This window comes from Moschus berezovskii, chromosome 22 (assembly GCF_049115385.1).
Source record: "Moschus berezovskii isolate FMDL1 chromosome 22, NW_MosBer_1.0, whole genome shotgun sequence".
Classification (NCBI taxonomy): domain Eukaryota; kingdom Metazoa; phylum Chordata; class Mammalia; order Artiodactyla; family Moschidae; genus Moschus; species Moschus berezovskii.
In genome coordinates, this window is record NC_142481.1 from 45,306,355 (window position 1) to 45,330,976 (window position 24,622).

At 39.8% G+C, this 24,622-nt stretch overlaps 1 protein-coding gene across 1 annotated transcript; it reads right to left on the minus strand.

The window, feature by feature from the left end:
* Positions 1-1,554: 1,554 nt before the first annotated feature.
* CNEP1R1 (CTD nuclear envelope phosphatase 1 regulatory subunit 1) lies at positions 1,555-14,169 on the minus strand. The gene is made up of 6 exons (XM_055412816.2): positions 14,038-14,169; positions 12,916-12,987; positions 10,640-10,713; positions 6,285-6,394; positions 6,116-6,170; positions 1,555-2,908 (listed from the first exon to the last, which is right to left on the minus strand). The coding sequence occupies exons 1-6, from the start codon at positions 14,060-14,062 to the stop codon at positions 2,867-2,869; spliced, it is 378 nt and encodes a 125-aa protein (XP_055268791.1). The 5' UTR covers positions 14,063-14,169; the 3' UTR covers positions 1,555-2,866.
* Positions 14,170-24,622: the final 10,453 nt, after the last annotated feature.

Genomic DNA, 24,622 nt, shown 5'->3' on the forward strand with positions numbered 1-24,622 from the left:
CAATACACCTTCATCTTATACACTGTGTCTTTCCCTATCTAGAAGACTGGCATCATGCCCATTTTATAAATGAAAAAAACTAAGGTTGCACAATTTGCCTAAGGTTACAAAAGTAGCAAGTAGCATATCTGAGATCAGAATCCAGACAGTTTGGCCTAAAAGTGTACATTCTTAACCATACCACTGTAATGGCTCACGACTCACACGCACACACACTAAGAGTGTACATTCTTAACCATACTATTGTAATGGCTCATGACTTAACACACACACACACAGTGTTCCTTCTTAACCATACCATTGTAATGGCTCATGACTTACATACACACACACACACACACACAGTGTACATTCTTAACCATACTATTGTAATGGCTCATGATTTACACACACACACAGTGTACATTCTTAACCATACCATTGTAATGGCTCACGACTCACACGCACACACACTAAGAGTGTACATTCTTAACCATACTATTGTAATGGCTCATGACTTAACACATACACACACAGTGTTCATTCTTAACCATACCATTGTAATGGCTCATGATTTACACACACACACACACACACACACACAGTGTACATTCTTAACCATACCATTGTAATGGCTCATGATTTACACACACACACACACACACACACAGTGTACATTCTTAACCATACCATTGTAATGGCTCATGATTTACACACACACACAGTGTACATTCTTAACCATACCATTGTAATGGCTCATGATTTTCACACACACACCATACACACACAGTGTTCATTCTTAACCATACCATTGTAATGGCTCATGACTTACACACACACACACAGAGTGTACATTCTTAACCATACCACTGTAATGGTTCATGACTTAAGTTACACACACACACACCCCCACTTCCAATCTGAGTCAAGAGACTTATCCTCTCCATGTATATGTGAAGTATATGCATTACACAGACGTAGTTTTCTAGGGAAGAAGAGTCAAGGCTTTTGTTAAATACACGAAGTAGCTGATGTTTCCATAAAGTATTTAGGACATATAAAATCCCTCTTTAGCTTTATAATCTTGGAGGAAACCAGTGATCAATTTTTGAGAAAACCTGAATTTCCTAATTAAGCACCAAATGTTATTAGATAATGATGAATAAGAAATGGGGTTTCCCAGGTGGCGCAGTGGTAAAGAATTCACATGCCAATGCAAGAGATGCAAAAGACCTGGGTTCAATTCCTGGGTCAGGAAAATCCTCTGGAGTAGGAAATAGCAACCCATTCCAGTATCCCTGCCTGGAAAATACCAAGGACAGAGGAACCTGGTGGACCACAGTCCATGGCAGACCCAACTGAGTATCTGAGCACAGAGCACACAGAATAAGACAAACTAAAAGTATTGACAGCCTGATAAACTGTGTACCTTCAACTGTCACTTGAAATTTGCTCTACTGGACCTACAGTTAAGAGTAAAGCATCTCATTTGGAACTAACCTGTATCTGACACACAGTATGTTTAAAATTCTTTTCAGTTACAGACTTAAACCAAGGAAAAGCCCAATCACTATGTATATATAAAGTATTTATTTTTATGCACATATTTACCTACAAAATTTACAGGAAATAAAACAATGAAGAATATATAGAATACCCTCTTAAGACTTAGTAGGAGCAGAGGGTTTATTGCTGCAGTTCAAAGAATACAATTTTATACATGTGAAAGCCAAGATGAACACATTTAAGATAAATGGCAGCCTTGTTAAAAATTTTTTGTCCTGTCTTTGAATTTTCAGCTTTACATTAAATGAAATTAAAAAGATTGCTCATGAAATAATTTAAACCTTTTCAAAATCTTCTAATAAACAGGTAAAAGGCACCTCCAGTTCTTTAAAATATTTACATCAATCCCAATAGTTTAATCTTAAGGGTTATTATAGTACATGTGGCTAATATGCATACACAGTATGTCATTAACACTCTCTAAACAGTGAGAATTGTAGACTCTAGTTTGTGGCACTGCTCCCAAGTGATCCCGTGATGGAGTGATGACCAACCACACCTGCACAATACTAGTGTAACAGCATGTCTACCACAGCATAAAATCCAATAATCTAAAACAATGACTGTAAAATGCCCAGACAATATGTAATTTATAACTAAATTTGCCTCCTCAGAAGCCTTTGGAGTATTCTTAAAATCATTTAAAAAAATATAAAGTATATTTAGCATTAAATGAAAACAATGAACCTGGAAAACAGCACTACAGTGGCTGAAATTCACTATCTGATTTAACAAAAACTGTTTCTCAAAACATCTACAATTTCTTACAACATAATGGAGATGAATTTTCCTTAGCCTAAGCTCAATCCGATGTTTTTCCTGCATTATGATTAAAAGAGGAGTATAGAGAGAAAGGCACAGCTGTAAGTAATAGCCGGTTTTAAAGAGCTGTGGAGATGGCAAGCGGATGTCCTTGAAATACCGGTGCAGGAGAACGAAGTCCACATAACATTTCCTCTTTAACATTGGCATTGATTGGCTATTTACAGTAGTTTGAAAAAATACATTATAAAAACTGGATGAGGTTCTGTTTCTAAGTTTAACTTAGTAACATATTACATACATACTTCATCTGCAAAAATCTTCGCAGGATCTGAAGTACTAAAGTGACACTAATACTGAAACACAGATAATCAAAGGTACCAAAGCACTGATGAGAGTCATCATCATGAAGATAATCTGGGTAAATATTGCACATTTCTTGTCCGTTGTTGCTATGACAGTCACATATCCAACTGTAAAAGGAATCTTTTATGGCTTTTTGCTGTATCACTTTTTGAAGAAAGGTTGTTTTAAGTCCCAAAACAATGAGTGTAGATTGTCATTGAACATGAGGTCTAGGTTTCAAAATTAGCTTTCCTGTCTGTAAAAATGAAAAGAAAAAAGGTTAAAAAAATACATATAGTTCTATTAAAAATATTACCACTTTCCTAAAAGCTTTATAAGGCTGATCAGAACACCCCTCTATATTTAGTCAAGATTAAGCAATTAATAGTTATATTTTCAAAGTGTTCTTTGTGTAGAATATTCTTCTAAAATCTTTAGTACTTTAAAACACACATATACAATCTTCCTGAAAATCAACCAACCCATTGGATAAAATAAAATCCTGACTTGTATAGGCTAATTTATGCTCCTTACCAAGTGAAGTCTATAAAACACAAATAAAACTGTGTATCTGAACAAAAACTTTTCCCTTTTTCTAACATCAAAACTTTCATTTCCTCAAGTTAAAATGCAAACCTAAGATTAGAAAGATAGACAATCATATGCTGTTGGTATTCAATGCACATGGATCCAACTCTTCTGTAGGGCCAGTGTCATATTTATCCAAAAAAAAAAAAAGTACATACCATATAATCCAAAGAATTTCATTTCTAGGAACTTATCTGAAGAGATGCAAGTGTAAGGATGCACATTTAAGTCCTATTCTTTCATTCAGGATTTACGGAGTGCTTATCACGTGCCAGGCCTCAAGAGACGTTAGAGACCCAGTAACGAACGAGACAGCTTCCTGTCCTCATGGAGCTTAAGTTCTAATGAAATATGCACAACATATACAACATGCAAAGTATGGATGAAATTATGATGCATCCATAAAGTGGAGCACTATGGAATTAAACAAAATGGATGGTAGTAACTGAGATCACGCAAATAAAAAACAGGCTCAAGACCTTGTATACAGTTAATGTCCAAAATATGGCAGCTCTGAAATCCAAACACTGGGTCAAAGAGCAGAACTGAAAACCCTGTAACACTGTTCAGATGTTCTTTACTCATAAACTTGATTATAACATCCTTCTCTTATAAAAAGTACATGAGATACACAATAAAACATAAGAACATGGTGATTATCTTTGGATGCAAGGTTCTAGGTGGTTTTCACAAACACATTTTATTATCCTCAGGTCAAAAGTGTTGTCAGGATTCTGGCTCCCTCTCAAGTCTTACTTTCCCTTAATTTTTGGTAATACTTTTGTATCTTGGTAGAACTTTGATACTAAGTTTTCTACTGTTTTACTGGGGTGTAATTCATATAAAATCGTTAAGTTTTGACAAACGTATAGACCCAAGTTGCCACCTCTCAAGGCAAGGAACAGAACATCGTCACCATGTACAAAGTTCCTCCATGCTTCTTTCCAAGGTCAATGGAACCTGAGCTCCCAACATAACTGCCACCGTAGATTAACCTGCCTGTCTCTGACCTTTAAATAAACAGAATCACTCCGTGTGCGTTCTTTTGCTTCTACTTCTTTCACTCAGTGTGTTTCTGAAACTCACTGACGCTACTATGTTTCAGCAGCTTTGTACCTTTTTAACCTGCTATTATAAGATGTGCAGTATTCCACTGTATAAAAATACCATGGATTTAATAAAAGTTCAAACAAGACAAGCCAAAGTCATCCTTTCCATTTACCTCAAATTCTAGTCCTCTTACAAAAGAAAACAGTTTTAGCAAGGATTCTTACACACTGTTTTTCAAATGGATTTATATTCACATATATGAATAAAATTTTGGTGCTTCTGACAAGCTAATTAAGCGCTCATTTCTAAATAACCTGATAACGGGGAAGGCGGGCAGGATACACATGAGATAAGAATGGCCATGAAAACACACAAGAACAGCCAAGAGCTGACTCACTGCTGACACTGGCTGAGGATAAATGAAGCTCATCTAGCTCTTCTCTTTGCCTTCCTATATTTGGAAATTTCCCTAATTAAAACTCAAAAAAAAAAAAAAGCACCAAACATAGCATATTGTTAATTTACTTTTTGCGCCTAACATCATGTCTCGGATGCTTCCATACCTGTATTTACAGATTTACTTCTGATTGCCTATGGTATGGCTTTACCACAGCCTATTTCACCACTCCCTTGTCGAGACACAAAAATTATTTCCGTTTTTTTCCCCACTACTAAGGATGTTTAATGAACAACCCTGTGTATCTGTGGGATGGTAACCCCAACCAGGGTGGGAGAAGAAAAGCAGAATGGTTAAGTCATGACGCAAGCACATACTACATTTTATAAGAATGATGAAAAGTATCCTTCAAAAAGGGCTTCCCTGGTGGCTCAGATGGTAAAGTTATCTACCTAAAACGCAGGAGACCTGGGTTTTGGGTTCAGTCGCTCGGTCAAGAAGATTCCCTGGACAAAGAAATGGCAACGTACTGCATCAATGTATATTCCCAAAAGGCAGTGTGTGGCTGCATCATTTCACCACAGTACTAGTTATAAAGTACTTAATTTTCACTAATCTGACAGGTAATATTTATAAATGGATTAACTCAGCACTTCCTCCATGACAAAAGGCTGTCCAGTCTTCACCTTTATCCCTTTGTATCTCCACTTGTGTGATGTGACTTAACTTTTTCCCATTTTAAAAACGTACTATTTGTCTTTTTATTACTGACTTTTAATAGGTCTTCAAATATCCTGGATACTATCCTCTATCATTCTCTTTCACTGATCCAGTTGCTCTACTGCCCTAAATTGGCCTTTTATTCTAATTTTCTATACTGGGTAGGTATTACTAAATAGTTTTTTAAGTTGAAGGTAAAAATGCCTTTTACAAATAAAATCAAAATTGAGATATTCTCATCATATTGATATGTGATTAACTTTTTTAAAAACACAGCAGGTTCATATGTCTATAGTCTATCAATTCATCTATTACACTATTTAAAACCCTATATACACAACAGCACGAGATAAATAACAGTAGTTTATAAAACCAACTCCCAGCGAGTCATTTTTGGCCAATAATGACCATTGTATTTCACTGAATTTAAGACAGCTTCAGCTAGAAGATGCATCATGACTTTATGTCATTAAGACAGATTACACTCTCTACCAATTTAACTATGAGACACCACTGATTATTAGATGCATCTCAATTTTCAAGGATGTTTCAGCGTTTTTAAGAACAGTGTCTTCGAATCAATGCTACCATGAATATTCTCCCTGTTAATTCCATTGAGACAGACTATTTTTAATGCTTGTTTTACTTAAACCAAAGAACTTCAGTCCTCTCACACGCTGTCTACAGTTTTCTAATGAAAATACTTACATCATCACAAGACATGTTGTATTCTGCTAACACAGTTCGACATCGAGCAGCTATACTGAATAAATACAGTCAAAGGAAAATGTGTATTTCAAAACAAGCTTTTAACAACACCTAGAGAGGTGCTTTAGTTTAGTTCAGAGAATAAAATTCAATTCATGATAAAGGATACATTGATGGTGCAACTACTCTCTTGTGAATTCCAGCGAAGAATAAGCCTATTAGAGTGATACAGCTAATGGTGAAAAATGGATGGTTCCATAATGATGTGAAGAAGGACACCTGTCAAAAGAAGAGTTTGAAATATAAAAACGTTAAAAATCTTAGAACAGTATTGATTCCTACTTCTTTACTCGTGCATGAATACATGTAACTTTTAATTATCTAAAGTACGAGAATTTGGTGAGTTCCCTGGTGGCTTTTGGGCTTTCATTGCCATGGCCTGGGTTTGATCCCTAGTCAAGGAACTGCTCCTTGGAAGAAAAGCTATGACAAACCTAGACTGTATTCAAAAGCAAAGACATCACTTTGCTGACAAAAGTCCATATAGTCAAAGCTATGGTTTTTCCAGTAGTTATGCTTGGATGTGAGAGTTGGACCATAAAGAAGAATTGATGTTTTTGAATTGTGGTGCTGGAGAAGACTCCTGAGAGTCAGCTGGACAAGGAGATCAATCCAGTCAATCTTAAAGGAAATCAACCCTAAATATTCACTGGAAGGACTGATGCTGGAGCTAAAGCTCCAATACTTTGACCACCTGATGCAAAGAGCCAACTCAATGGAAAAGACCCAGATGGAAAGACTGGAGGGCAGGAGGAGAAGGGGTAACAGAGGATGAGGTGGTTGGACGGCATCACCAACTCAATGGACACGAGTCTGCACAAATTCTGGAAGACAGACAGCAAAGCCTGGCATGCTGCAGTCCATGGGATCGCAAACAGTCAGAGATGACTTAGCCACTGAACAAGGAACAAGAGGGAACTGGGATCCCATAAGCTGTGAGGCAGGGCAAAAAAAAAAGGAATTCGAAGACTTTCCCAAATCCCAGTTCTTCATATTGCTATGTTACACAATTTAATGCCTGCTTTAAATCTTCAGTGCAGCAAAACAATGTAGTAACGTTCCCTCCATTCATTCCAAATGCTTGAACCATTACAAATTCAATTCTATAATTAAAAAACAACCCTACTGACAATATTTACTGAACCCTTCCTGCTGCTGCTGCTGCTGTAAGTCATGTCAGTCGTGTCCGACTCTGTGTGACCCCATAGATGGCAGCCCACCAGGCTCCCCCGGTCCCTGGGGTTCTTCAGGCAAGAATACTGGAGTGGGTTGCCATTCCCTTCTCCAATGCATGAAAGTGAAAAGTCAAAGTGAAGTCGCTCAGTCGTGTCCGACTCTTCGCAACACCATGGACTGCACCCTACCAGGCTCCTCCGTCCATGGGATTTTCCAGGCAAGAGTCCTGGAGTGGGGTGCCATTGCCTTCTTTAGTGAGAAGTAATTTAAAAAGCATAAGACTACAAGTTCCATGGACGTCCCTGGAGGTCCAGTGGTTAAGACCCCATGCTCCCAGAGAAGGGGGCTTTGATCTCTGGTTAGGAAAGATTCCACATGCCATGTGCCATGGCCAAAAAAACAAAAAGAAAAAAGTTCTTCAAGAGGATGGACACTGCCCTGGGCATGCTATTGCTATTTTCCCAACACCTGAAACAGGACTTGGCAAATATTGGTGCTCAGGGGCTTCCCCAGTGGCTCAGTGGGTAAAGAATCAGCCTGCAATGCAGGATACACAGGAGACAGGGGTTCAATCGCTGGGCTGGGGAGATCCCCTGGAGGAGGAAAATGGCAACTCACTCCAGTAATCTTGCCTGGGAAATCCCATGGACAGAGGAGCCTTGCAGGCTACAGTCCAAAGGGTCGCAAAGCGGTGCACACGACTGAGCAACCACCCAGGCAAATACAGGTGCGCAATAAGTATTGCTGAATGAATGGAGATGCAGCCTCTAATCTCAATGAAAACACAAGTCAGACATGATCTAGTTACCTTCCCTGTCGAAAAGCACAAGTGAGCAAACTGCACACACAACCTAGTCTCAGCCTACTCACTACCATTTTCCTTTTCTCTCTTCGCCTGGCTAGCTCCTACACATCCTTACAAGACTCAGTTTCAGCATCACCCTTTCTCTCTGAAAGAGACAAAACAGGAGTTTGGTTTTGAAGCTGCTAGATTTAGATGGCCACAGGACATTCCAGAAGGAGAGAATAATTAGTAGCTATTCATAAAAAACTACAGTTCAAGAGAAACAGAGGGTTAATTTCAGATATTGAGCATAATCAGATGGTAGAAAAAACAGAACCATCCACAATTCTGAGACTATGTAGAAGGACAAGGGAACAGGATCCAGAATTGGAACAAGCGTAGGCACTGAAGCCAGACTACTGGGAATCAGAATGCAGATGGAGAAGACAAGTATTTAGAGTCTAGAAAAAGAAATCAAGTGGACGAGAAAATAAATGGGAGCAACAGAACCAAACTAAGGGCATCTGTGCTGCACTCTCATACTAAGATGTGTGTACATGTTTCAAGACAGAGAACTAAACTTAAGGAAGGACAGTGGCCTAGCATGGTACTGGTTAAATAAATTTGTCAAGTGAAGAGATGACAGATTGAAAACATCAGGAAGGAGAAAGCGCCCAGAAGGATGAGATCTTGAAAGATTACTATTCTGAGTAATGTCTTCTTGCACCCTTGAGGACAGTTCAGTCCCCACAGGCCAGCTGTGTTGTATGAGCCCTGCACAATATTAGCACATACAGTGTTTTAATTTTCATTAGGTCAGTATCCGCCTTCCTTCCTCCATGGCAACAATCGATTGCCTCCAAGTGACAACCTCCTCCTTTAGTTTGGGCATTCCTGTACTTGCCAGTTTGCCACATTCCCTCTCCCCTTGGGTTCCTCCAGCTAGCCACTGGCTTTCGAGTTTGCAACTCTTCTTACAGACACGATCGCTCTTTATTAATTCTTGTCAGGCTTGAAGTTATTAAATATTGAAACAAAGAGTTGACATTTAGGCTAATAGTTACATTCTCACCTAATTTAGAGAATTACATTAACTACAGAATTTTGAGCCTATTTCATATAACATTTAATTCTATGTTTTATTAAGATGTCAACTAGCTGAAATCAGCTTACATTTTTCCCAATTAGAAGTCAGATTCATTTCCCAAGATAGACCTTTCCCTTGCCAGCCCCCTTCACTCTTCCCTAAGGATGAGTACCAACTATAAAGGGACACACAGGAGGATTTCTTATCCATCATGAAAACCCTCTATTAACGTGAAATCCCATCGCCAACCTCCCCTGCTCCTATTCTTTTGCATTTCCACCTCAGTGGATAAAGTCAGAGAGATTACACGGTAAATAACCCCCTGGTTGTCTGAACTGCCATTTAGACTGCTGACAAAAGTCTTATTATTAAGTTTTTCTTTTATATAACCTAAAGGTTGCAAATAAAGCTACTGGAAGTAGTTTATCTAGTTAACAGTTTAAAAGGGGAAGTGAGGTTAATTTTGTGAAAATTACAGTATCATTAATACTGAACTGGGAGAAAAGAAACTTCACTGAAAAACTGAAGAGATTACTTTCTCTAACAAAAAAGCTCAAGACTTAAATTAAGGCACAAGTTGGGAGAAAGAGGTAGAAATTTCAGAAACATGCAATCATGTTTCATTGAAGGATGCTTCAAGAAATAACATTATGAAATCTGTTATTACATTTGGAACAGCGATATTCTTAGACAGCGTCCAATAGGAGATCTCTCAGTGTCTCCTATATTAAACTTCAGGCAGAATTTTTTTTTTAAAGATAAAATGAAGTTGAAAACGAAAGGCTTTGACAGTTTAGGGAATTTACACATGTGTTCTCTTCATGAAGAAAACCATGGAACTGGCAGTGACTTCAGAGACCCTGGCAATTATGCTGGCCCAGATGGTCTATGGTATTAGTGACCTGGTTTCCATCCTGGTTCTGACATCCGCCTGTTTTTTTCTAGTCTTGGCTGCTTAGTACACTTATATCTACTATTTAATCACAACACTTACTGCAAAGTTGTCTCAAATGCTTTAAGGGGTGAGGAAAGGCATTAACAAAAGTAACTCATAGAAAGAAAATGTTGCTGTATAGATTTTAAAAGTTGGTACTGATGACACTAAATGAACAAAACAAAATACAGTGTTTACACTGAAATATGTAACAGTGAGACACATAACAACCTCATACAAGTTCAAAAATGAAAAGTAACATAAGTAGTATTTCTTAGACCTTTTTCTCTGCAAAGATACTTGACCCGCAATAGCCAGCCAAAATTTTTTTCAAGCAAATTAATATAAGGCATATTTTTAATATGATTAATATCACTACTAGTACTAATAGGTAGCATTTGATTAATACTTTACAAAAAACAAAGCACTGCTATAGCCATTATCTCACTTAATCTATGAAAGATTTTAAGTCAAAACTTCTACCTTTTGTGTCTCGGGATCTATTAGCCAGTTCCAGGCACCAGTAGCTGTACAGACAGACACCACTATGAGCAGCACTGATGAAAGAGAAACACGGATTAGTGAGGAAACAAGCCACTAATGTGACACTGCTACAGTTCTTCACAAACAACAGCCAGAGGACGCAGCACTTCATTACATGGAAAATGCACTCCACTCACCAATTAGGGAAACCTGCCACAAGACCTTGGGGAATTCTCTAAAACAATGTGAACCTTCGTAACTGAGGCAGATACTGTCCCCCTGAATTCTTTAGTCAGTATTTCTACAGATTTATGAAATTAAAAGCAGTAAGAACCAAGGCGGTAAAACTTTAATGTAAATTTCTGTTATGTGTTTTATGCTTTCTGCAGATTCAAAAAAAAAACATTCCCCACCAAAACCTCATTTTTTAATGTAAACAAACCAAACAAAGACTCTTTTATGAATGCACTGAAAACTTGGACTAAAGAATTTTGCCTTGCAGACAACCGCCTGTTGTTGAATTAAACAAAGGTCAGTGTTAGGACTGTGGAGCACACCAATCAGTATCAGATTTTCTTTAAGGTACTTAAGGAAAGTTGGGGTAGAATTACTGACAGTACAAGTTAAAAGGATTCTTTCTCCTATTAAGGTAGAATTATTTTAGAAATTCTAAATAGAGCATAAGTCAAACTTGAGAATAAATAGCATTACTAACATACTATGATACTATGAAAATAACACAGGGGCACCGAGACCTAGTTAATGTTCTGGGGACCAAGACAGCTACTTTCTTTCAAGTGGGATGCAAACGTTTTTAAAATTTACAGATCAAGCTTCAAAGAGCAACAGAAATATTGCAAAACCTTAATTATCTAGAACTTCTGGTGATGCACTTTTAGAAGAGGCAAATCATAGAAAAACAATCTCATTTTAGTTAATAATACTCAGAATTTCAAATTTATGCTCTCAGTTCAGAACAGATTAAACTCAGTTTCTTACATTTCTATATTTCCAGTAAGAAATATACTAAAGTATACAGATTTTTCTTTTTTTTAAATGAAGCAAAATCATAATCAAACCCACCAGACAGGACCTCACACACAGGGGTATACTAAACAAGCTAATGTCATTTCTATGGAAGCACTGAGACTGTGAGCCAGGGAAAAAGTGTATTCATTACATTACATTTTATAATCCTGTACATTTAAAGATTTCCAAGGAGCAGTGAAATAAGGTTTTCGGGATAATTCCTAGGTAAATGGGAGAGCTTGAGAAAAATCATTACTACTTGTGAATTCTGACCAATGAGAATTCCTGTAACGTATGATTAGCACTTTGCAAATAGATTTAATAAAAATTACACAAAAGATCTTGACATAGGAAAAGACCCCTGACTTCAATAGTGCTCTTCACTTCAGTCCAACCAACTGAATCGTACTTCAAAATAAAGTATGTCCTTCTTGGGCTTCCCTTGTGGCTCACCTGAAGAATCTGCCTGCAATGCGGGAGACCTGGGATTGATCCCTGGGTTGGGAAGATCCCCTGGAGAAGGGAAAGGCGACCCACTCTAGTATTCTGGCCTGGAGAAGTCCATGGACTATAATGGAGACCACAGGGTACCAAAGAGTGGGACACAACCAAGCAATTTTCACTTTTCACTCTTCTTGGAAAAAAATTAAACTTCAGCAATGAACAGCCAAGAAATTAAGACTCTCCCAACATAAGTTAACAAAGTATTCTGCTTACTGATCTTATCACTTATATATTTGTCTACATTTCCTATTTCCTATATATTTCCACGGGGCAGTAACTACAATTCTTTCAAGTCAATTTTACAGTAATGTTGAATATCACTTTCTTTAACAAACTTTACTTGAACAGTTTATAGGCAAAATTGTAAAACTGCTAAACAGACTACTGAAATTTTTATTAAGTGTTCTGGTAACCAGATTTGCCAGATATGTCTAACAAAATATATGTACTTTAATATAAAAATAAAAAGTCAACCACACAAAATAAGACTATCCTTTTAGGGTTGTCAGTTTCTTTTCTTAAAATTTCTTTAAAATGCTATTATTTACAATATTAAATAGATCTAAAACTGTCAAAACAAAAGGGAACCTTATGGTTTAATAAAGCAAGCATTTGGTTGGTTTTTTTTTAAAGCAAGCATTTGTTAATCAAAAGTTTTATGTGAAAGCAAATCACTGCTAGGCAGAATAAAAGTATCAACTGTCAGCTTATTTTCCCTTTTAAAAAAAAGTCCAAGCACTTACTTCTCCAACGTCCAGTGGCAGGTTGCAAACAATGAATATATTCAGTAAGTCTCCTCTCGAAAGCCTTGAGATCTAGGGAAAAAGATTTCAATTCTGAAATGAGCTACTCTTATAGTCTGAATCTATTACGATGAATTTTAGATACTCTAACTGCTCCAGGTCCTGCACACCAACTTACATGTATCACTGCACTGTTCACTTATTTACTATGATAGCTTTACGCACTTGACAGAAACACTAGGTTTCTTCAGTTCCAATTTCACGTATAAGAAAACTAGCTCGTTCCTCGTAAAATGGTATGTGGAAAATCAGCAGCAGCCTCAGTCGGCGCCAAAAGCTAGAAATTTGGGGTTGCAAATAGAGGATCAAAATCAAGTCGAGTTTTAACTCTGTTGGAATCAAGAACTCCGTCTGAGGACAATGTCTTACCTAAAACCAAAGTCTCGATGCCCTTACGTTTAATTAACAGCTACGCTCTCAGTCTGCTCTTACTGGACTTCTGATACCGCTAACGGATGGGTAACGGAAAAACGCTCCCCTTTCCAGCCTCCCAAGAGCCTACAGATGATCTATGTGGCACTTCTGGAGCGCCGGCGCCTGGTTCTACAGGACAGGGGCGTTGAAGGTGTTCCCTCTGAATGAGCAAGGTAAGGTATCATCTTCAGTTGCGCTTTTCAAACTTTAAAAAGGAGACCAAGAAGCACTCCCTTACCCCGGCAGTTACCGAAAATCAAGGCAGGAATTAGGAATATAACTCTTATCGACTATTAGAAATAAATAAAGTGAGTTAGCGCCCTACAAGGCACAAAGTACAACGGTTCGCTAACGAGTAAGAAACAGAAGTAACCGGGCGAGAAGCTCCCCGGCTCACGCGGGGGAACGGGATGAGCTGACGCAGCGCCTCTCCAGCGCCGGCGGAGGCCAGGCGCGCCGGAAGCAGCGCCGGGCCGTGTCCGGCCGCCCCTTGGCCCCTGGGCCGGCCCCGCGCCCCCAGCTCCGGGCTCCGTCGGTCCATCCTTCGCGGCCTCCTCTCTCCCGACCAGGTTTCCACGATTCGGGCGACTCCAGAGCCCCGCGAGCTTCCGGGAGGAGTTAGGGGAGGGCCCAGGAGGCGCACCCTACCTTCCGCCTGCTCCAGCGAGTTCATGACGGGCGGCAGCTCCGGTCACCGGCGCGGCGCCGTCCGCATCTCAGCTCCGCGGTCCCCGTCCTGCCTGCAGTGCCAACTCCCACCTCTGACCGCTTCCCTCCGCCCCTCTTCTTGGCACCGCCCCTTGACTAGACCAGCGACGCTCATTGGACGTTTCCTCCAGACCCTGTAACTAAGGCGGTTTTCTATTGGCTAGTTCCCTCACGGTCCTCGGGCACTGGCGTTGGACGGTCAGCCAGAGGGACCAAGAGTTGTCGGCGGCTGAGTTGGCGTGACACTAGCGCCGCCTCCTGCCCTGGTGAGGAACTGCAGCCTGTCAGGGAAAGTTCATTCATTCGTGTGTGTACTATTCCTAGTTTCCTGCTTGGTTCTTTCATTACTTAAGTCTGGCGTGCTGCAGTCCCTGGGGTCGCCAAGAGTCGGATACGACCGAGCGACTGAACGATTACGAACCCTTTAAGTACACATTTCTCCCTTGGTTATTTTTTCTCATGTCATCCAATTTTCATAAACTGGTAAATGAGTAAAGTGTTCTGGAACTTAAAAAATCTGTAAGGCACTGATTACCTTTATATTTGATTAAAACGCTTTCTTGCTCCTTTCCTTGTGGTCACTCATTCAGTTCAGTCGCTCAGTCGTGTCCGACTCTCCGCGACCCCATATTTCACAGCACACCAGGCCTCCCTGTCCATCACCAACTCGCGGAGTTCACTCAAACTCATGTCCATCGAGTCGGTGATGCCATCCAGCCATCTCATTCTCTGTCGTCCCCTTCTCCTCCTGCCCCCAATCCTTCCCCGCATCCGAGTCTTTTCCAGTGAGTCAACTCGTCGCATGAGGTGGCCAAAGTATTGGAGTTTCAGTTTTAGCATCAGTCCTTCCAATGAACACCTAGGACTGATCTCCTTTAGGATGGACTGGTTGGATCTCCTTGCAGTCCAAGGGACTCTCAAGAGTCTTCTCCAGCACCACAGTTCAAAAGCGATCACCTTTCTTCACAGTCCAACTCTCACATCCATACATGACCATGGGAAAAACCGTAGCCTTGACTAGACGGACCTTGGTTGGCAAAGTAATGTCTCTGCTTTTTAATATACTATCTAGGTTGGTCATAACTTTCCTTCCAAGGAGTAAGCATCTTTTAATTTCATGGCTTCAGTCAGCATCCGCAGTGATTTTGGAGCCCCCAAAAATAAAGTCTGCCACGGTTTCCACTGTTTTCCCATCTATTTCCCATGAAGTGATGGGACCAGATGCCATGATCTTTGTTTTCTGAATGTTGAGCTTCAAGCCAACCTTTTCACTCTCCTCTTTCACTTTCATCAAGAGGCTTTTGAGTTCCTCTTCACTTTCTGCCACAAGGGTGGTGTCATCTGAATATCTGAGTTTATTGATATTTCTCCCAGCAATCTTGATTCCAGCTTGTGCTTCTTCCAGCCCAGTGTTCCTCATGATGTACTCTTCATATAAGTTAAATAAGCAAGGTGACAATATACAACCTTGACGTACTCCTTTTCCTATTTGGAACCAGTCTGTTGTTCCATGTACAGTTCTGACTGTTGCTTCCTGACCTGCATACAGGTTTCTCAAGAGGCAGGTCAGGTGGTCTGGTATTCCCATCTCTTTCAGAATGTTCCACAGTTTATCGTGATCCACACAGTCAAAGGCTTTGGCATAGTCAATGAAGCAGAAATAGATGTTTTTCTGGAACTCTCTTGCTTTCTCCATGATCCAGCGCATGTTGGCAATTTGATCTCTGGTGCCTCTGCCTTTTCTAAAACCTGCTTGAACATCTGGGAGTTCACGGTTCACATATTGCTGAGGCCTGGCTTGGAGAATTTTAAGCATTACTTTACTAACGTGTGAGATGAGTGCAATTGTGCGGTAGTTTGAGCATTCTTTGGCATTGCCTTTCTTTGGGATTGGAATGAAGACTGACCTTTGGTTACTCATTCATTCAAGAACTATTGCATGTCTGGTAGGCACTGTATTTATCAGGGATGCAGTTTACCAAGATAGACAAGATGCCTCTTCTCAAAATGGAAGCAGACCATAAACATGCAAATAGATCATTAATTTCAGATAAGCTTGGTTTTGTGAAGGAAGTAACAGGGTAATAGGATACAGTGAGATAAGAGTGGGAGGTGGGTGGTGGGTAACGGGAACTAATTTTAGGGAAGAGCTATTTCATACATAGGGCGGGACGTTTGATTTGAGAGCCCCAAAAGCAAGTGGTCATACAAAGATGGGCCCTAAGAAGCTCCAAGTGGCACTGGGGTTTTTTCACTGTTGATATTTTATTCACTCATCCTTCAGGTTTTCTCTTCCCCACTTGTCACTAGAACTGACACATCCTTGCCCATTACTTCACTTTGTAGGTTCCTTTCCTAACACTTCCAGTGCCTTCCTCTGGGCCAAACCCTTTACATACATTATCTCATTTAGCACTCCAACACAGTCTTTTTTTAAACTGTGGGTCAAAACCCTTGAGAAGATCATGAAAGACAAGCAATGAACCATAACTGTTATTATGTAAACATGAACTAAAGTAAAGCTTAAAATATTAGATCACTAGAAGTAAGAATGTGTGTTTGTGTGTGTATTGCATATGTGCTATGTTCTGATCATAATGTAAAACATATATGTAACTGAGGGTTCCAATAAAGAAAAGTTTGAAAGCCACCAATGTAAGTATTAATAGGCTCATTTAAAAGTAAAACAAACTTGCCCAGAAGTGTGTGTGTCAGTCACACATTCATGTCACAGATTCATTTTCATCTGTGTACCAAAAAGAAAAAACAACATTGAACATGCCTTTGAAAGGGTGTACATTTTTATCCTGTTATTGGCACCTGCATGTATGGATCACAGCGGGCTGGGGACAGTGAGGGAGGAAGAGAAGAAAATTAAGGGCTCATAGTCATGCTAAAAAATTTTGAACCTGAAGTAATGGGGAGACTGAAGGATATAGATTTGTAGAAACATTATATCAATGAGATTTGTCAAGAAGATAGTTAAGAAATATTTAAGGAATACATGTTTCAGATACTGGGATATAAGCCGAGAATGCAAAGGTCTCCCTCTAGGGTCTCCTGTCCTGTGTAAAAGATAGTGTTTAGTGTAAAAACAAAAGACAGAACACTGAAGACCCTTAAACATCAGTGATAAGATGAAGATCTGCTTCAAAGAGGGAGAGCCAATACAATAACTAAAATTTGTTCTATTTTCCTGGAGGTCTGGTGCTACATCTTTTATAGTTCAGGACTATGTAAACCTCCTTTAAGCCCCACAACAGCAATATGAACAAAAAGCTGTCATCAAATCCACTTTAGGGTTGAGTTTAGAAATAGGTAGATGAGTTGATCAGCTCCAAATGCTGTCGCTGGAATTGTTCTTGATTCTCTCTCCCTCTCTCTCGCCACACAGTAGATCAGATTCCATAGCAAATCCTCTTGGCTCTACCATCCACATCGATTTAAAATTTAATCACTTCTCACCACCTCTGCAGCTCCCACTCTAATCCAAGCCACTGTATAGCCTGGATTTACAGCTGTGGCCTCTCACCAGCCTCCTGTTCCCACCCTTTTGCCAAATAGTGATTCGTAAAATACTGAAAGATCACACGTTGTCCTCAGAAACTTCCAATGGCCCCTTGGAGTGGCTACAACAGGGATCTTCCTGCCATCTCCATGGCGATACCTTCTAAAATAATTTGACAAATTGTATGCCTCCTCACATGTTTCAGAAACTACATCTGAGATTTTCATCATGGATTTGAATCTTTGTAAAACATGTATTTTCTAGTATTGCAAATATTACATTTGGAAGTAAACTCTTATGTGACGTTTTTAAAGGTATTCGATGGAATCAAAATACCACGGCAATTTGACACCCACCATCATCCCTTTAAAAATATGTGAATATCTGTTATGAATATGGACATAAAAAATCCTTTAAAGAATTAGCAAATCAGACCCAGCAACATATAAAAAAGAGTATACAACAAGGTGAAGTGTGATTTATCCCATGAATGCAAAGTTGGTTTGACATCAGACTTGGAGAATGAATTAGTGGTTTACAAGGGAGAAGGGTTGGGGGAGGGATAGTTAGGGAGTTTGGGATTGAGAGAACACATTGCTTATATTTAAAATGGACAACTGACAAGGACCTACTCTATAGTATAGGGTGCTGTATACCCCACTGCACCACCCGGGAATCACAGCACAGGGAGCTCTGCTCAGTAGTACCCAACGATCTAAATGTGAAAAGAATTAGAAAAAGCATAGCTGCATGTATATGTACATATGACTCACTTTGCTGTACCCCTGAAACTATCACAGCGGTGTCAATCAGCTGTACTCCAATACAAAATAAAAAGTTAAAATTCAGAAAAAGAGAAAATGAGTACGTGCAATATAGCATATAAACAGAATAAATGACAAAAACCACATGACTTAATGAGGATGGAGAAAAATGGGAGCATTGGCGCGTTCATATATGGTAGGGGGTGTGTGTGCTCAGTCACTTTAGTTGTGTCTGACTTTTTGCAACCCCGTGGACTGTAGCCCGTCAGGGTCCTCTATCCGTGGGATTTCCCAGGCAAGAATACCGGAGTGGGTTGCCATTTCCTTCTCTAGGGGATCTTCCCGTATATGGTTAGTAGGAATGTAAAATGCTGCAGCTACGTTGGAAAACAGTCTGGCAGTTCCTCAAAAAGTTAAGCATATAGTTACTATATGAACCAGCAACTCTACTCTTAATATCTGAGAGAATTGAAAACATAGGTTCACAAAACACCTTGCACATAATAGTCAAAGAGTGGAAGCAATCAAACGCCATCAACTAATGAATAGGTAAGCAAAATGTGATATTGCTATATAGTGGAATATTATTCAACAATAAAAGGAATGAAGTACTGATAAATGCTGCATCCAGAGAGACAGGAAGTAGATAGTGGTTGCCAAGGACTTAGGAAAAGGGAAAGTGGAAAGTATGAGATTTTGGAGGTGGGTGATGAAAATGCTTTGGAATTAGATTGTGATGATTGCCTAACTTTGTAAGTATACCAAAGGCCACTTTAAATGTGAATTTTATGCTATGCAAATTATATCTCAATTGTGGAAGTGTGGGAAAACCCCACATAACCATCTCAATTGTTGCAAAAGAAGTATTTAGCAAAATCTCACACCCTTTCATGATGGAAACACACAACAAAGCAAGAATAAAAAGAAACTTCCTTAGTGTTGATGACGAATGTCTACAGAGCCCACAGCTAGCTTCATGTTTAAAAGTGAATGTTCGCAGGACTTCTCTGATGGTTCAGTGGTTAAGAATCTGCCTGCCTATCCAGGGGACACGGGTCTGACCCTCTGTCCTGGAAGATCCCACATCCTGAAGAGCAGCTAAGCCCGCGTACCACAATTACTGAAGTCCACGCCTGGAGCCCATGCTCTGCAACGAGAAGCCACCACAGTGAGAAGCCTGAGCACTGCGACTAGGGAGGGCCCCTTGCTGCAACCAGAGAAAACCCAAGCGCAGCAACAAAGACCCAGCGCAGCCAAAAAGAAAAGTGAATGTTTCGTTCCTAAAATCAAGAAGTAGACAAAGATGTCCATGCTCGCTGCTGCTGCTGCTGCTGCTAAGTCACTTCAGTCGTGTCTGACTCTGTGCGACCCCACGGACGGCAGCCCACCAGGCTCCCCCGTCCCTGGGATTCTCCAGGAAAGAACACTGGAGTGGGTTGCCCTTTCCTTCTCCAATGTGTGAAAGTGAAAAATGAAAGTGAAGTCGCTCAGTCGTGTCCCACCCTTAGCGACCCCACGGACTGCAGCCTACCAGGCTCCTCCATCCATGGGATTTTCTAGGCAAGAGTACTGGAGTGGCGTGCCATTGCCTTCTCTGTCCATGCTCGCTACTTCTGTCCAAAATCGTAATGGAGGTTCTATCAGGCAATTACGGAATAAAATGAGATCGAAGGAATCCAGATGGGAAACGAAAAAGTAGAAGACGTGATCTGATGTTACATATAGAAAATCCTAAGGAATTCACCAATAAGTTGTTAGAACCAACAAACAGGTTCAGCAAGGTTGCAGGGTATAAGATCGGTATACAAATAAAGTGTATTTCTCTACATGAGATGGTTAGATCACATCATTGACTCAATGGACATGAGTGTGAGCAAACTCTGGGAGATAGTGAAGAACAGGGAAGCCTGGCATGTTGCAGTCCAAGGGGTTGCAAAGAGTTGGACACAACTTAGTGACTGAACAATAGCATTTTTCTGCACTTGTAATGAACAATCAGAAAATGGAATAAATGAAACACATAGCATCAAAAATAATAAAATATTTAAGATACTTTTAACAAAAGAAGGGCAAATCTTGTATTCTGAAAACTATAAAGCATTATTGAAAGAAATTGATGAAGACCTAAAACATTGGAAAGACATCGTATGTTCATGGATTAGAAGATAATATTGTTAAGATGGCAATATTCCCCCAAATAATATACAGAGTCAATGCAACACCTATTAAAATCCCAGCTTTCATTTTTCCTGTAGAAATTGACAAGTTGACCCAAGAATTCTTGTGGAAATGCAAGGGATCTCAACAGCCAAAACAAATTTGAAAAAGAAATAAAGTCAGAGAACTCACACTTTCACATTTCCAAACTTTCTACACAGAAAGTGTGGTACTGACCTATAACAGACATATAGATCAGTGAAATAGAATTGAGAATTCAGAAACAAAGCCTGCTTTTATAGTTAATTGAGTTTTGACAAGGGTACCAAAACATTTCAATGGGGAAAGAATAGTCTTCTTAACAAATGATGCTAGAATAACTGAATATCCACGTGCAATATAATGAAATTGTATCTCTATCTTCACGATACACAAAATGGATCTTGTAAGAGCCAAAACTATAAATCTCTTTGAAGAAAACAGGAATAAATATTTTTTAAACTAATTAATTTGGCTGCATAGAGTCTCAGTTGCGGCTCACAGGCTTCTCTCTAGCTATGGCTGTGCAGGTTCTGTAGCTCAGAAGCTGTGACTGTCAGGCTGAGTTGCCCCATTGGCACGTGGGATCTTAGTTCCCTGACTAGGGATCGAACCCACACCCTCTGCATCCCAGGAGGCAGATTCTTAGACCCTGGACCATCAGGGAAGTCCCAGGAATAAATCTTTGCTGCACGTCCACGGCAGGGGGTGAGAGTTCAATCCCTGGTTGGGGAACTAAGATCCTACATGTTTTGTGGTATGACCAAAAAATAAATAAAAACTTTGTGCTTCAAAGGACACCACTGAGAAAGTGAAAAGAGAGACAACTCATAGAATGCTGAAAGTATTTGCAAATCATGTATCTGATAAGGGATTCATAACCAGAATATATTAAAAACTCTTATAATCCAACAATAAAAAATAGATAAAGGATTTGAATAGATATTTGTCCAAAAAGAAAAATACCAGTGGCCAATAAGTGCGTGAAAGATGCTCAGTATCATTAGCCATTGGGAAAATGCAAATCAAAACCATGATGAAAAACTACTTCACATCTATGGAGGTGGTTAGAATAAAAAATATAGAGGGAAGGGACATATGTACACCTATGGCTGTTCATTTGATGTGTGAGAGAAAACAGCAAAATTCTGAAAAGCAATTATCCTTCAACTAAAAAATAAATAAATTTGAAAAATATATAGATGATAACTATTATTGAGGATATAGAGAAATTAGAACCCTTGCTTGTGGGAATGTAAAGTTACATAGACACATTCAAGAAAAGTTTGACATTTTTTTTTAATTAAATGAAAACTCCCATATGGCTTAGCAATTCCATTTCTATCTACTTATGAAAAATGAGAACACCAGTTCAGTTCAGTTCAGTCATTCAGTCATGTCCGACTCTCTCCGACCCCGTGAACCGCAGCACACCAGGCCTCCCTGTCCATCACCAACTTGCCAAGTCCACCCAAGCCCTCATGTCCATTGAGTCAGTGATATTATCCAACCATCTCATCCTCTGTCATCTTCTCCTCCTGCCCTCAATCTTTCCCAGCATCAGGGTCTTTGCAAACTATTCAACTCTTCGCATCAGGTAGCTAAAGTATTGGAGTTTCAGCTTCAACATCAGTCCTCCCAATGAACACCCAGGACTGATCTCCTTTAGGATGAACTGCTTGGATCTCCTTGCAGTCTAAGGGACTCTCAAGAGTCTTCTCCAACACCACAGTTCAAAAGCATTAATTCTTCTGCACTCAGCTTTCCTTATAGTCCAACTCTCACATCCATACACGACTACTGGAAAAACCAGAGCCTTGACTAGACAGACCTTTGTTGACAAAGTAATGTCTCTGCTTTTTAACATGCTGTCTAGGTTGGTCATAACTTTTCTTCCAAGGAGTAAGCGTCTTTTAATTTCATGGCTGCAGTCACCATCTGCCATGATTTTGGAGCACCCAAAAATAAAGTCTTTTACTGTTTCCACTGTTTCCTCATCTCCTTGCCATGAAGTAATGGAACCAGATGCCATGACCTTAGATTTCTGAATGTTGAGTTTTAAGCCAACTTTTTCACTCTCCTCTTTCACTTTCATCCAAAGGCTCTTTAGTTCTTCTTTACTTTCTGCCATAAGGGTAGTGTCATTTGCATATCTGAGGTTATTGATATTTCTCCCGGCAATCTTGATTCTAGCTTGTACTTCATCCAGCCCAGCATTTCTCATGATGTACTCTGCATAGAAGTTAAATAAACAGGGTAACAATATACAGTCTTGATGTACTCCTTTCCCGATTTGGAACCAGTTTGCTGTTCCATGTCCAGTTCTAACTGTTACTTCCTAACCTGCATACAGATTTCTCAGAAGGCAGGGCAGGTGGTCTGGAATTCCCATCTCTTGAATAATTTTCTACAGTTTGTTATGATCTACACAGTCAAAGGCTTTCGCACAGTCAATGCAGCAGAAGTAGATGTTTTTCTACAACTCTCTTGGTTTCTCGACGATCCAACAGATGTTGGCAATTTGATTTCTGGTTCCTCTGCCTTTTCTAAATCCAGCTTGAACAGCTGGAAATTCATAGTTCATGTACTGTTGAAGCCTGGCTTGGAGAATTTTGAGCATTACTTTGCTAGTGTGTGAGATGAATGCAATTGTGCGGTAGTTTGAACATTCATTGGCATTGCCTTTCTTTGGGATTGGGATGAAAACTGACCTTTTCCAGTCCTGTGGCCACTGCTGAGTTTTTCAAATTTGCTGGCATATTGAGTGCAGCACTTTCACAGCATCATCTTTTAGGATTTGAAATAGCACAACTGGAATTCCATCACCTCCACTAGCTTTGTTCCTAGTGATGCTTCCTAAGGCCCACTTGACTTTGTATTCCAGGATGTCTGGTTCTAGGTGGGTGATCACACCATCGTGGTTAGCTGGGTCATGAAGATCTTTTTTCTTATAGTTCTTCTTTGTATTCTTGCCACTTCTTCTTAATATCTTCTGCTTCTGTCAGGTCCATATCATTTCTTTCCTTTATTTTGCCCATCTTTGCATGAAAAGTTCCCTTGGTATCTCTAATTTTCTTGAAGAGATCCCTAGTCTTTCCCATTCTATTGTTTTCCTCTATTTCTTTGCACTGATCACTGAGGAAGGCTTTCTTATCTCTCCTTTCTATTCTTTGAAACTTAGCATTCAAATGAGTATATCTTTCCTTTTCTCTTTTGCCTTTCGCTTCTCTTCTTTTCATAGCTATTTGTAAGGCCTCCTCAGACAACCATTTTGCCTTTTTGCATTTCTTTTTCTTAGGGATGGTCTTGATCCCTGCCTCCTGTACAATGTCACGAACTTCCGTCCATAGTTCTTCAGGCACTCTGTCTATCAGATCTAATCCCTTGAAATCTATTTGTCACTTCCATTGTATAATCATAAGGGATTTGATTTAGGTCCTATCTGAGTGGTCTAGTGGTTTTCCCCACTTTCTTCAATTTAAGTCTGAATTTGACAATAAGGAGTTCATGATCTGAGCCACAGTTAGCTCCTGGTCTTGTTTTTGCTGACTTTATAGAGCTTCTCCATCTTTGGCTGCAAAGAATATAATCTATCTGATTTTGGTGTTGACCATCTGGTGATGTCCATGTGTAGACTCTTCTCCTGTGTTGTTAGAAGAGGGTCTTTGCTATGACTGGTGCTTTCTCTTGGCAAAACTCTATTAGCCTTTGCCCTGCTTCAGTCTGTACTCCAGAGCAAAATTTGCCTGTTACTCCAAGTATTTCTTGACTTCCTAGTTTTGCATTCCAGTCCCCTAAAATGAAAGCGGCATCTTTTTGGGGGGTTAGTTCTAGAAGGTCTTGTAGGTCTTCATAGAACCGATCAACTTCAGTTCTTCAGTGTTACTGGTTGGGACATAGACTTGGATTACTGTGATAGTGAATGGTTTGCCTTGGAAACAAACAGAGATCATTCTGTCGTTTTTGAAATTGCACCCAAGTACAGCATTTCGGACTTTTTTGTTGACTATGGTGTCTACTCCATTTCTTCAAAGGGATTCTTGCCCACAGTAGTAGA

Excerpts from the sequence above, each read along its gene's own strand:
- CNEP1R1 (XM_055412816.2), bottom strand. The coding sequence starts at position 14,062 with ATGAACTCGCTGGAGCAGGCGGAAG. Across the intron at positions 12,988-14,037 it reads CTCGCTGGAGCAGGCGGAAG|ATCTCAAGGCTTTCGAGAGG; the intron begins GTAGGGTGCGCC and ends CTTTTTCCCTAG. Across the intron at positions 6,171-6,284 it reads AGAGTAGTTGCACCATCAAT|TATAGCTGCTCGATGTCGAA; the intron begins GTATCCTTTATC and ends GTATTTATTCAG.